Source organism: Coturnix japonica, chromosome 15 (genome assembly GCF_001577835.2).
Source record: "Coturnix japonica isolate 7356 chromosome 15, Coturnix japonica 2.1, whole genome shotgun sequence".
NCBI classification, from domain to species: Eukaryota; Metazoa; Chordata; class Aves; order Galliformes; family Phasianidae; genus Coturnix; species Coturnix japonica.
In genome coordinates this window covers 3,233,398-3,247,584 of record NC_029530.1, presented here as the reverse complement: position 1 = coordinate 3,247,584, position 14,187 = coordinate 3,233,398, and the positions used below count along the sequence as shown (strand labels likewise).

General features: G+C 38.4%; 1 protein-coding gene across 3 annotated transcripts in view; it reads left to right on the top strand.

Annotated features, from left to right (window-relative positions):
* The window catches only part of TMEM132C (transmembrane protein 132C), a 155,837-nt gene that overhangs the window by 102,865 nt on the left and 38,785 nt on the right, over window positions 1–14,187 (top strand). For 2 of the 3 annotated variants that reach the window (XM_015878410.2, XM_015878411.2), the window contains exon 4: window positions 8,996–9,179. The exons of the other annotated variant lie outside the window; for it this stretch is intronic. In XM_015878410.2, coding sequence (XP_015733896.1) covers window positions 8,996–9,179 — 184 coding nt within the window. The remainder of the gene's footprint in view (window positions 1–8,995; window positions 9,180–14,187) is intronic. 3 annotated transcript variants of the gene reach the window in all.

Genomic DNA, 14,187 nt, shown 5'->3' with positions numbered 1-14,187 from the left:
GTTCTTGGATGTTATTTGCATATAACCATGACTGTGTTTTGCTATTGACAGCTCAGATTAGAGCATGGCACGGCTTGCGCTGACAAAAGTCTAATGCTTGTCTTTAAGAATTGTCTCTTATCTGACACTCACACAGCTATGGAGTCAGTTCTGCTGGTGTTCTCATACAGGAACAATTAACAAGTATAAGGTTTCCCTAGCATGCATACAAAGGTATAAATGCAATTGAATTATCTCAATTTAACATGAACTGCTGTGGCTCAGAAGTACTTTTGCAACAAGGCTCTTTGTGCTCTATGATGTGAGGTTATGGCAGGAACTGTTAATGCTATCTGTAATTCTTTCAATGTTTGCTGACATCAAGCATTTGCTTCCTGCAAGATTATTTAAGGCAGAGTTATAAGGGGGCAAACAGGGACAAGGGGTGTTGCTGACTGACAAACTAGTAGGATTTGAGATCTGGAGTTTCTGTTGAAAGGCTGTTAGCTAGTAGTTACTACTGATCCAAATTCTAACCTGTTTATAAAACAAAGGAAACTTCAATATGTGAAATTCACACTGATTTAGACTATCAATAGTGTAATGCACACAGTGGGATGTGGGCACTTCTTTGGTAACAAACTTTGCCCTTAGAAACTGGAAAAGAACCTGAGCATGTGGAACTCTTACTCCTGCAAATCTCATCAAGGTTAATCTCCTCCAGCAAATACCTTCCAGGAGAACACTGTGAATCTGATAATACAAGCCCTTGTGAAGATTTCCCTGTAGGACTGACTTTCTACTCTTCTCCTGTTTCTTTTTCACTTAGAAAGAACTCTTAATTTTAGGTTTAAAATGAAGCTGGTTGGACTTATTTATTGGTGAGACTGCAGCAGCAGAAGGAAGCCTATCTGTGATTCAGAAATGAGTCAGCAGACATTCTCCACCCTCCAGTCTGAGACTGTGCATTCAACTCTGGTATTTAGATTTCAGTAGGACAAAGTCACACAGTGGTGTATTTCATCCCATGTGACTGCAGATAATTAATATTCACTACTTCATCCCATACATCCCAAATAGTTCTGTTTCAGACCTTTATTGCCATCAGTCCTTTGAAAACTGGTCATGATTTTATATGAAATATCGTCATGACGACATTATCTTAAACCAAAGTGTTCCTCATGAATTCATGCTTCTTCGTGTTCCTTCTCATCTAACACAGGTTTTGCACTCTAATCCCATACACATGCTCTGTGTGTTCAGCTGAGATTTGCTGTTTTTGCATTATGTCAGAACCTTGGAAATTGGTCTTTCATCAGTCTAATTCTACCTCTCTGATCAAGTGAAGTGTCAAAAGTCAGCAAGGAATGGGAGTGGTGACTAATGTTGCTGTAGATTTCAATAACAAAGGGAAGGTCTGCTCTTTAGAATCTTTTTTCCTTCTTCTTGACTGTGTCTTCTGAGTCTTGTTTGTATAATTACAGATAAACCTATTTTGATTCACCTAGTGCAGTAAGGCGTAGAAAAAGAAAATATAAAAAGGCAGCAATTGTTGCTTGGAAAAACTCAAAGTATATTTAGAAATCTTCACCTTAGGCTGTGAAACAAATACATCACTATATGGTGCATGGAGAGATTCTGTGCTAGATTCTTGTTTATTACTTTCCATTACGAAAAACTCACTGCTGTTCAACTTTCTGATACGATGCAGCACACAGTTCCTCCAAGCACTCCTACACCCTTCCTAAGAAACAAGTTAAAATGAGATTTTTTTCCTAGCAATGGAAAGTCACCTTTACGAAGCACTACGTTTCTCAAAAGCCTCATCCAAATCCAGCATGTAAAGGAAGAGGGTTTTTTTTTTGCTTTGAATCAGAGCCCAATTTAGGAAATTTGAAACTGAGTTTTCCCAACAAATTGGATGTAGCTGTTTTCTAATTGAGGTGCAGTTGGGAAAAAACAGGTTTGAAAAGAACCAGAGATGTCACAGTCATCACTTCAAAGTTGCTCTTGGAGTTTATCTGTAAGTGTTTTGTCAATCGAATAGGCACTTGCTTTTCTCACAGGCCATTTAACATTAGGATTGAGTCTCCTTCATTTGTCTTCTTGAAATATTGAGGACACATTGCTCTTCATGTGCCTGACAGTCAGACAGGAATGTCTGCACTCTGCCTGAAAACTGATGTCCGCTATCAGCTCTTTTAGCTACAAATACAAATATTCAGTTGTTGTCCAATGAAATATTTTAAAACTAGCTGCCATCTTCAAGAAACTTCAGTGAACATTTTTGCTTGAAGGCAGCTCTGCTATGGTAGCAAATATTTTCTGTATTTTACCTCTTTTTCATTCTATTAAATGGGACTGCCAAAAACCAAAGATCCAGGACTTTTTTCTCCGTGCAAACATGCTGAGCCTAGACCTTGAGCCTCCATCCTGCAGGTGACGTCTTCGTTAGTAGCAAAGAATAACTTTGTTTAGTTAGTTAGTTTTAGCTTCACCCTGACATCAAACTGCTTCTGCCCCAGAACTTAGTTCTCTTTCTTCAAATCTAGAGAACAGCACACTTTGTTTTATTAGAAGCTGGTCATCGCTGTTGTAATGTGACAATGTGGGGGAGAAGTCAGTGACAAATACATTCGGTATCTTCCATAGTGTGGACATGAGGAGGACGAAAAACATAAATATCCAGAATGAAAGGATGAATTTGCTGGGGGTGACGCAGATACCCAAACAGAGCTAGTTGGTGTAATCTCAAATTTATCAGCCCTGACAGTATCCTTTTAAACGACTCCTTAAAAATGTTAATTGCACATCATAGGCATTTAAGCAATGACATTTTTGCCACTGAATGTCACAGGGACATTTTTTCTTTTATTATCCTTGAACAAGAGAAATGAACAACTATAGTTAGCCACCAAATAACAGTATCATGAAATCTAACGGTTCTGCCTCCAATATTGATGTTGGTTTAGCTTTTAATAAGGTTCCTTAGAGCTGTGGATGGTTAGAAAGGCAGCATTGTTCAGTTTTGCTTTATGAACTGTAAAATAAAGGTTTGTCCATCAGATTTCCAGAGCTGTAGTGGCTGAAAGCCCAAGGGTCCACAACTTTTGTAACTCTGAATAAGAGCTGATGTATAACTACAGAATTGATCGAATTTTTGTCCAGTCTCTACAGCATCTTTACTGGTGTCAGGGCAGGTTTGGGAAACTGCTTACATAATGTGCACTGAGGGGTATTAAACACGTGTTCTGCCTAGATTTCTGAACTCTTATAAATGATCATCATGCCCAGGCCAGTTTGATGATGCCAAAATTGTGAATTGGGGTTAGGAGGCTTAATGTGTACAACACTTTCAAAACTGCCCTCCTGCCCTTCACACTTTCCCATGCACTGCCTTGGTTTTACAGCAGTTGTTGAGTTTTCTTACAGAAAGTCTCAGTGCACTGCAACAAAGCTATGCCAAGAGATAAATAAAATGTTTCTTTGCAAATTTGACCTTGCAAGGTCATACTGCATAATTGCAATCTACAGAGTCTGTAAGAGAGCAACATACTACTTACTGCTCGTCATTGTGGTGATAACTTTTGGACACAGAGTAGACCAGCCTTTGCAATTATCCAGGGCAGTGCCCTCAACAGTAAGCATACCTACAAATAATTAATAGAACTGGATTTGGTTATACTCCTGGCTCTCCTGCTCTGTCAGTTTTCACCTGTGTTGTTCCTTCAATTTATATGGTGCTTCACCTGATAAACGCTATCGTAGGTGAGTTCAATATTTATCTTGCAATCAGTGCTTAGACTTAGACTACTTTGGATTTCTTCTAATTTTATTTTACATTAGTATGGTAGAGAATGCATGAGCAGCATACATCACTGAAGAGGATTTACAAGGTAAGAGTAGGATTGAAATAGCTCAGCTTGTTTTCTGCAAATACTAATAAGGGGAACAATATGGTCTGACACATGAGATATGACCTAAGACTGGGGAAAAGGAGTTTATTCCTGCTGCAGACTCCTCCTTAGTGAAGCTTGCAAAAATATATTGACTTTCAAGAAATAAAACTGCTTCTCCACCTTCCCCGGGCTGATATTCTCTAGCTCTGGATTGTACACAGTATTATTCAATTCCCTGCAGCTTCTAGTCTGAGGGATTCTGCACAAACTGAGTTTGCTCTGTGATGAAATTGCAACTGTTGAGCTTATTTCTCAGAGGATGTGGTTCATTTCAAGATCTTTTACTCTATTCAGGCAGCTTCACAGGCACCTGGAAAAGCTCTTCAGCTAAATTGGAGGTCTCTCTGGATAGCAGCCACCAAACAGTTGTTGATCATTGCTTCTGAGCTGAAAAATCCCTTTACCTTCTTCATGCACTTGAATTAGAAAAGCTGCAGTCGTGCCCAAATGGAGTGTATTCATTTAGCACTGGGGCTTTTCACTGTCCCCTGAACTTTGCCTGTGGCCATCGAGTTTGGAAAATTAATTTAGTTTATCTTTTGGTTATTTTCTTCATTGTTTCACCATATTTGGCACTTAATTGTTTGTTATTTAACTTTTTAATTATACCATTAAATGCTTGCTTACTTTATATCCCTATATATCAGCTTTACCTGCCTGATAGACTGTTAACTTGGCAAGTGTTTTGGACCAAGAGGCATGTGCAGATATGTAGTTGCAAAAGAAAATGTTCTTCTTGAAGGCAGGAAGAGATGGTGACTCACAGAGAAAGCTTATTTATTGACCAATCTGCCTGCATATTCTGTTTTCCAAAGTTATACTGAAGACATTAGCAGACTAAAACCCTGTGGAAACAGAATGGAAAATGAAATAGAAGTGGGAGATGATGATAGCTCAGTCCTGGGGTATTTGCACGTAGCCTTTATATGATGGCAGCAGTCTGAGGTTGAGGGTCACACATCCTTTGGGAGAAGGGAAAATCAATTTTGTGTAACTCGTGACTGGATGTGATGTCGTATCAGAGAAAACTTACGAGACTACAGTATATATTAGTGATTAGTGACTCTAGAAAAGTGCTCCGCTAAGAAGGAAGAATTGGTGAGTTGCTGTGGTCAGGTCAGGTCTTCGTTCTCTGGGGACTGTCTCATTCAGCTTTCTGCTTGGCAATGAGAGGGGATTTTCTCCTTCTCTGTACTCTGATTAACAACATGACTTAGCTGCATTTCAGCAGCTAAGAATTTCACAATCATGTAGAGCTCTCAGTGTAGCACAGCAATTCAAACATGAGTGGTCTTCCGCCTCTGTCCTTCATGGTGTGGGCTTGAAACCAGCTGAGATCACAGGGCACAGTATCAAAGCTATAAAGGCATTATACTTAGGTACCTGAAGTGGCAGAGCTACATCTGTTTTTCTTTTCTTTTTTCTTTAAAGCTCTGTGATGCCTAATTCCTATTGATTTTATTTTGGCTTTAAGGATCTGTATCTTTGTGTCTTGCCTGAGGTCATTAAAGTATCCCGTGGAAGAGCTGGGAAATGAAATGAGATTTCCTGTCTCAGACCAATCTCTTAATCAAAAAGCTGTTTTATATCACAGTTTATGACAAGAAAGCTAAGAAACCTTATTAACTAATCTAGATCTTATCTATGAAGAAATCAAGTACAGTTTTCTATCACCTGTTTAAATATTTGCATGCATATTTTGTTACGTTTCTCTAGAGTTTGTTAAGTTATACCTCAGATATTTTCCTTCAAAGAACTTCACAATATTTTTAATGAGTCAGTTTTGCATGAAATATTGTCCTTCCTGTCTGTTAATTCCCAAAATAGATCATCCTTTTCTTTCTCCTCTGCTAGTTTTTATGGCTTAAGGATGAAAGTGAGGGTAATAATGCAAATGAGAAATTTAAACTTTGTTTTGCTTACAGTAGTTGACATTACTCTTTAAGTACTACATGCTTTGTATAGTTTTGCAAAGAGATTACCTTTGTAACAGCTCTGCTGAATGAAACTGATCTTAAGCATTTTGTCCTCCATTTGCTGATCAGACCTTTCAGAACAGGAATGGATGGCTCAAGGGCATTGTGGTAGATATTACAGCACTTAGCTCATAGGTGATTAATTCAAAGGGACCTGGGTTGCTAATGACCCAGCCTTTGTTAGAGCTGAGCGCTGACTGTGAAGGTGAATTGATGTGTACAGAGCTGTGTGTATAATTTCATCAGCGTTAAAATTATCCTAAGTCAGTTCCAGATCGGTTTCAAATCTTTGTGTAAGATGTGCAGTGTAACTGAGGGAAAATGGAGTTTGTAGTCTTTTCAATATTTTATGTTATTTACTAATTGCTGATCTTGCATTAAGATGTCACTGTTAAACTGGGCAGCATTAAAAAGGAAAAGGGTTGCTAAATTTTCAGGAGGTCGAAACATTTTTGGTTCTCTAAGGACTGTCAGTGAAAATCTGTTGGAATAAAGAACATCTAAAAAATGTTTTTAATCCAAGCTTTTAAAAATTTCTCTTTTGAGATCTCCAGTAATAAATCAAAAATATTGATTTAGCCTACAGCTGTCTTAAGATTCACTAATTTAAGAGTTGAAGCTGCTCTATTACTCAGAGCAATAACCCGACTCTGAAATCTCTCATCAGAGACTCCTGGTCCACACTTGTAGACAGGCATTCAACAAAGATTTCCATTCATGTATGGATCTTACATCAGCTGAGGACTCCACTGCTTTTTTTAGCAGTTATCTTCCTTCCTTCTGCCCTGAAAGCCTTTGTATCACTGGGCCTTCAGGGCTGAGCTGAGCACTGCCATTTTAGCACACAAATATTGAACGCCATTCCACTTTATGCTAGACCTTTGCAGGGAAACAAAACCTGTTTTCATTCTAGCACTTTTAGTACAATCTGTGTTCTAATCTTATGTGTAGCTCGTGTATCCCACGCTGAAGAGATTTAAAGGTAGTTTGGATATGGCCAGACTTGGGTTCCTGTGGAAGGAAAATGTCCATCTGAAAGAAAATATATCTCATGGTGTTGAAGGTTTGGATGATGAACAGTTTCAAATAAATAATTATTGTTATGCTCAAAAATATTTTAAAATCAAGAATATGATTACATTTACACTAGATAATACCAAAAGGGTGTATTCTCTCCATATAGCTGGCAAGAGATCGTGAGTTCCAATACAGTTTCTCCCAGTGTTTATTCTGTTTTGCTTTTAATGCATTTTTAAATTAACTTTCCATTAACAGAACATTTCTGATTGCCCTTCTTTTTCTAAAAGTGATCTCCTGTAAGTGTTCATACAGCTCTGCAAATATTTCCCCCCTCATCTTCCTGGGCTAACAATATTAATGGGTTGACTGCTAGCCCATGCCAGTAGTAAATTACTAACCCCATCACTGACTTGCTGGCTCAGCTGCCATAACCTCTAAGTAGCACATAATCATTGCCCATCTGCTCCTGCAAGGGAGTGGCCACGGGGTCAGTGCTCTGCACTGATGCCCATGTGCTGGAGTGGCTGCTTAGCAGATCAAAGGAAGCCCTTTCTCCCTTCTGCAATTGCTCAGTCCTATCTAGCCATGAATTATTAGCATATTTATAAATCAGAATAAATCCAAGGATTGAACTGGCCCAGGGGAACTCTCAGTCCAATCAAATTAGTCTCATATATCCACCTCAGAGCAATTTCGTAGAAGCTTTGCCCTCACAAAGCTTCATTTGTAATCACTACGAGTTGTGTACTTCAGAAAAGTTTTATAATTGCTTGCTGTTTCGGCTGCTGAACAGTTCTAAATGTTAGATATTAAGGAACTGCTGTTTCAGTCAGTGAGCAAGCTCTGAACATTAAATGTGCTTCATGAGAAGTTTTTTTCTCAGCCATTACACATCTCTGAAGGCATATTTTTTTCAAGTGGATGCTTTCCCAGCTGTTGATATCTCTCCATTTCTTCTATACAAAGAGGGAAGGAGAAAACTGGTGGCAGAGTGATACTGCATAGAGTTTTTATTGCTGTGAGAGTGAGATGAGTGCGTTCCATACAGATGCCTGCACTGTAATACATAATTGCTGGTCATTATAAGAAAGTATCAGTAAAACCTTTCTCTTGTACTATGTGTATTCTTGGCTTCTGGCACGTATCTTAGAGAATAAATATTTTAGCAACATTTTAAAGACTTCTTGATTGGGGAATCTTTCCTGACATTTTCTCTGCTACAACAGCTCTGATGTGTGCATAGATTTATCCCCTATTTAACATAAGTGAAAGCACTGAGATAGTCAATCACATGTAAAAACTTTTTCTCTGTCAGTTACAAAGCGTCAGATAGAAATGGAGGAAATAATGGCCTTTTAGGTGTCATTAATCTCAGGCATAATGATGTCTTTTAGAGCTAATTGAATGCTGTAGCTCAGGTGATTCAGGTATCTTTGCATGTTATCATGCTTTCAGATAAATTACAAAGTTCAATCTGGTATGTGTTCATTTTGGGATGTCCCAGAACTGTGCAGACTGCAGTTATCACAGCTGCTATTACAAGTTATAAGATTTTACTTTTCCAGAACATACCTCAACGCTTACAATAAATTTCCTCATTTTGCTGTTTAACCATGTTAATTTTTTAATGGCTTCTATGCTGTGTATATCAGCTTCAGTTATGCTGAGGATTTGTACAATTTTGATGATAGACATAGACAAGTAATCTTGTTTCTTTTTGCCTAGGTTAATTCTGGTCTCTTTTGTCATAGATTATACTGGACTTAAATTTGGCTGATCAAGGTCAAATCATAGGAAGTCTGTAATGGACTAAGTGTATTTTGCTTTCTTTAGACACGAAGTCAGTAGTTTTATCCCTTTACGTAGTATTCACAGTAACAGCACCTGAACCATTTTGAACAGTTCCAGTTTGTATGCTCTGAAGAAGTCATAGATTGGAAAAGGCCCTGTGTTATATCTGCGTTTAAATAGCTGTATTCTCCAGTAGCTAATATGATTCACTTCATTTGCCTTCTTCAGCAAATGTAATAGCTCTTTCCTTTCCCTGTTTTCCTCTTTCAGAAGTAACAGTCTATTCAATGAGGTTGTGCAGATGGACTTTGAAATAGCCAGTTTTAGCAGCCTCTCTGGAACGCAGCCCATCACCTGGCAGGTGGAATACCCTCGGAAGGGGACAACAGACATAACCTTGTCTGAAATCTTCATCTGCCAAAAGGATCTTGTTGGAATTGTTCCACTGGCGATGGTAAGAAACTGTTTCAGCATGTTGCTCCATCTGATCTCTCTGTAGTCTGAGAAAACACATACCAGGCCTTAGACAGATTTGCAAAGGAATGCTTTCTGCCCTGCCTCCTGTTATAGAACTTTATAGGAATACTTGCTAAAATCATACTCACGTTTAATTGCCAGTATGTGTCACACAATTTAAAAGCACAGAAGAAAAGAGTGCTGCCATTTCAGAAATCTCTCAGCCTTTAAATCTTGAATTTCTACAGTGATCTGTTCTCTCCACACTACCATCTGGCAACACAGAGCCAGGTAGATTTACCCTCCCATTTCTTATTTAGCTGTTACAAGGTTTGAACTTGCAAGGTGCCCTGAACACCTTTTGCTGAAGAATGAGTTGCTTGGTCCTTAGTAGGCTGCAGCTGATAATAGTGTAGTATAGAATTACATGCGAAAAATTGCCTTGGGTTAAAATCTACTTGCCCTGCCCTGTATAGCAAGCTTTTGCGGGCTATTTACTTCCCAGTGAAATCATAACTGTTTCCAGTCTTTACAACGCTCACAAATATGATTTGTGAAAGCAGGTGTTTCCTTCCCTTCTTCTGGCTCACTGAAGATGCAATTACTTCTGCAAAGCAAGGCTGGAACTGTGGAAAGCATTGAGATCCAGCAGTTAGGATCCTACATCTCAATCACACTATTTCTGAGCAAGCACTTTAAGTTCAGCAGGGTTTAGGTGCATGCAGAGGAAGGCTCTGAGCATCTATTTTAGAAGTCCCAGACCTCAGGAAGCACAAAGTTGCCAGATATCTAGAGCAGGATTGACTGTCAGTTAAACAAAGGAACAATCATTGTTAGAGATCAGGCTTTAGAAGAAGAGTTAGACACATCTGTCCCATTTATGAGTTCTGCCTCTCCTGCACATAACCTTCACACTGAAATTATGGCAGTCTTTGAGTAATATTCTAAGGTTTGAAGGAGATAATAAGATGAGTACTATTTCCTGGAAATCCTAATCTTCAATATATTCCTCCTCTTTGAAGAGTGAAACTGCTGCTCATAACAAATGAGGTCATGCCCAGCAATTTCCTGATCCAAAGTATGTTAAGTCAGCAGAAAGCCTTTGCGGCATTCCAGATCTGGGAGGGAAATAATTGTCCTCATTATCTGTGGAGCTAAGTGTATTTATGTGTCTGTCTTCTAAAGGCTTCAGAATATATGTAAGGATGTTTATTCTGGTCAGGTTTTATTTTGCAATAGATTCCTTCTGTATCTTTCAGTACCAAATGATAGGCATCTGTCTACTGGCAGACTGAACATCTCCTTCTTGTTTGTTTGCCAGCTTCTTTTTCCATATCTCACACCCAAGGGAAGCAAGATTTTTTTAGTATCACATGGCAGGAATGAATGCACTTGCATAGAAGGTTCAAGCTTTATACCCAGACTTGTGAATATCCCAGATTAAAATTTCTGCATTCACAAGGGTTCTTCAAAGAACTAAAGGTCTGAACTAATGAATTTAGTGGTGTATAAATCACATAAGGTGAGATCCTTTATTCCCAGCAGATGTACTGTGGGTTTTCCAAAGGGTTCAAGCAATGAAATCATTAAACCGTTCTCTTTGCAAAGCTTACTTGTGTTTATTTATCTCATTTCTGTACCTTGTGATAACACTTGGCAGGAGCCAAAATATACTGTGTTAATAGAAACCAGTTGGATAGGATAGCAATGCAAAATTGGCTTTGCTAGCAGGATATTAGTAGATAAAGGGAATTTTCACAGTTTTCTGTTAGCTAAGACTGCAGATCCAGCCAGAGTGCTTTCTTCATTTAGGCATTAATCGCTGGCTGAGCTGATTACCTGGCAATGCTCCTGTTCAGAAACAAGAGCCACACTGAGAAGGGAGAGGGGGATATGGTATCTACTGAGAAGTCAGACCCTGCTCTTTATCTCCAGTGCACACTGTAAAGCCACAGCATGTTATTGTGTACAGAAATTAGATCTCAGTGTTTATCAGCAAGTGTGTTTCATAAATCCTCTAGGGAGTAAAGAAGATTATATTGATTTAAGCATGGAGTGTTCTTACAGCAAAACTGCTGACATCAAAAATAAAATCTGTTGTTCAGAGTTTTTAAAGTTGGCCAGAAAAAAAAAGACAGAGAGAGACAGAGAGAAGGAGGTGGTTGAAAAGGAAGGGAAGGAGATGCATAATGGTATTATACTGGATAAGGATGTGGGATACCCAAGATCTGATTGAGTCCCCACCACTGGTCCTTGTCAGTGCTCTGGATGTAGAACCAGCAAACCTTTGCATGGTTGTGAGTGACATAACAGTTGTCTTTGACTCATGGAGGAAAGCATTTCTCATGTGAGCCATTTTGAATGCTGAAACTTACAAAGCACGAGAAGCCTTGTATCCTTTATTGGCCAGTGCTTGACTATGGTACAAAAAGAAGTAAGATGAAGAAGTGAGTGTGTTTTACCCTTCAAGTCATTAAAGAGAAAAATGAGGCAGAAAAGTTAAGAAAATGCAATTCTAACAGGTTCTGTTGCTTTCAAACTCTCACAGACAATGATTTTTTTAGGTATGTATCCTGGGGAATTTCTCATCATGCATGTATACATACGTTGTTCTTTGACAAGATCTTAAGCATGGCGCTAAGTGTAACCATCCACTCCCTGTATCTTTCTTGCAGGCTGCTTGATGTGCTCATCAAAGGATGAGATTAAATGTATGTGCTGTGTTTCCATCATTGAGTAGCAATGATTAACAGAGGCAAGATTGATAAAGAGGTAATGTTATTTATTAGACCAACTGATACAGATGGAGAAGGATAGTTGCTATTTCAGGCACACAACCTCTTCTCATCTCTTGCCTCGCTTACCTAAATCGCAGCATCTGCAAAATACTACAGCTACAGAAACCCAGGGATGTAAAATTCAACCATTAGGAGAGTTATATAAGAAAACAAAGAGATTTCTTAAAGTCAAAGTGAAGATAGATCCCACTGTTTCTGACAGCAAAAAATCTACCCCAAAGATTTAACCTTCCATTAGAGAAAATCTACTGAGTCGTGTCTTGTTCAAGCATTTCTGATTTTATGTTATGTGTAGCAGGATCAATTAGAAAAGTGCTTTCATAGGAGCTTAATTAATTATTTGCTAAGCTGATTTTGAAAACCTTTTCAATTAATCACAATTAACCTCAGAGCTTACCATTAAAGTATACAAGGTTGCTTAATTTACTTCCCTTTTTTCCTCAGATTTCCATCCTCTCATGTGGAAATGCAGCCAACTACATTGATTTTGCCACTTGATTGGATTAAAAAACAAAACCAAAATTGTTCACATTTGTAGCATGCATGCACACATGAATTTCAGCTAAGAAGTCTATACATTTGTGTTCAACACAAATTGCGTTAGTAAGAGATTTCATGCTTTAAGTGGGTAATACATATTTTAATACCACTAAATTGTGCTTTGGGATAGAACAGGTAGGAAATGGTTGTTTGAGTCTCCACTTCTTATCATTAGGCAGCACAGATTCACATATTCTTTATACTCAATAGTCTGTTATTTCATTAGGAAGTGTTTGGTTTTCGGGTACTTTTCTTTACATTTGGAAGTCAGTGTAATGCTGGTTCTGCTGCAGCAGTGAATGGACATTTAAGATGAAGAGCTGTGTCTCAGTTGAAAATACTTTTTGACATTTTTATGCATGCCTGTTATTTGCTTTCCATTACAACACAGATGATTGAAAATTGAGCTCCCCAAACTTAGGTTGCTTTATGTATGCCATTCTTTATGACAAAGACTTTTTGAGGCATTTCACTGCAATGAAGGGAAACTTAAGTCTCTGTATACCCTTTTAAAATATAGACCTAAATAAATAGAGTTCTCATCCCTGTACAGTCTGTGATTTCGCACCGTAAAGCTGCATTGTTTCAAGGTCACAGAAGTGCAGAATTCTCAACTCCATTAGTCTCCGAGACTTGAACAAAGCAGGAGGCATCAGGCACTGAGAGGGCCCACTGTGAGGAGGCTGTCCAATCACATCCATTTTCCACTTTGCTTATCACAAACAAACTAACAGATAACCTGCATGCTAAACTTTCCAGCTGACAGGCACTGTGTCGATAATGAAATCATGAATCATGTCAAATAAATAATGTAAGTTGAAACAAAGGCATTTGGTTTTAAAAAACCTACCACCTTACTATTAGTAATCAACTGTAGAGCCCTAATTAATATCATAAAGTAAAAGTTTTTATGGTTTAGTTACAGGAATGTTCTCTGTGTGGGAGATTGGACTTAAAATCTTCTGATGCCAGGGCAGGAATGGCAGCCCAGATCACTTACATGCCTACAGTTTTCATCATAGTGGGTTAGTTATTTCTTTTAGGTTTGCAGTGGATATATAATTTCAGCCAAGTTTGTCATTGCTCTACATTTATACAAGGAAAACTCAGGAGTCTGCATGCCTGCTTATAAATTGGCTGTGTCATAGCGCATTGAGCTGCGACTAGCAATGCATGTCGATTAATCTTATCTGTAAAGAATGGGCTCTTTTTTTGTCTACCCATCAGGAAACAAAAGTGAAAAAGAGGATGAACTGTTGTCTATTGATCCTAACTTGATCAGAAGATGCAAACAAAGAACTCAGAATGCCTCAATTTAACAATCTCTTCCAAAGTCTCAGTTATCATTTCTATAGCAGCTGCACTTTTGATTCTACCTTCTGTTTTCCTATTGTTTCCTATGGTCACATTCAGTCCTGCCTTTGCAGGAAATGGCAATGGATCAATAAGGCTATCTCAGCTGGCTGGAATTAATTTTTTTCACTGGATCGACTTGTAAGTCATTTTCTGTGCAGCACAACAGCATATATAATTTCTTTCTTCAGTATCTCTCATATCTGACAATGCTGTTGAATAGATTACTTCAGAATTTTTCAGCAGCTGAGGAGGGTAAGCTAGCTACTAGATTTTTAAAATATAGAGAACCTTTGGTTTTCGGTGCTCATTTCT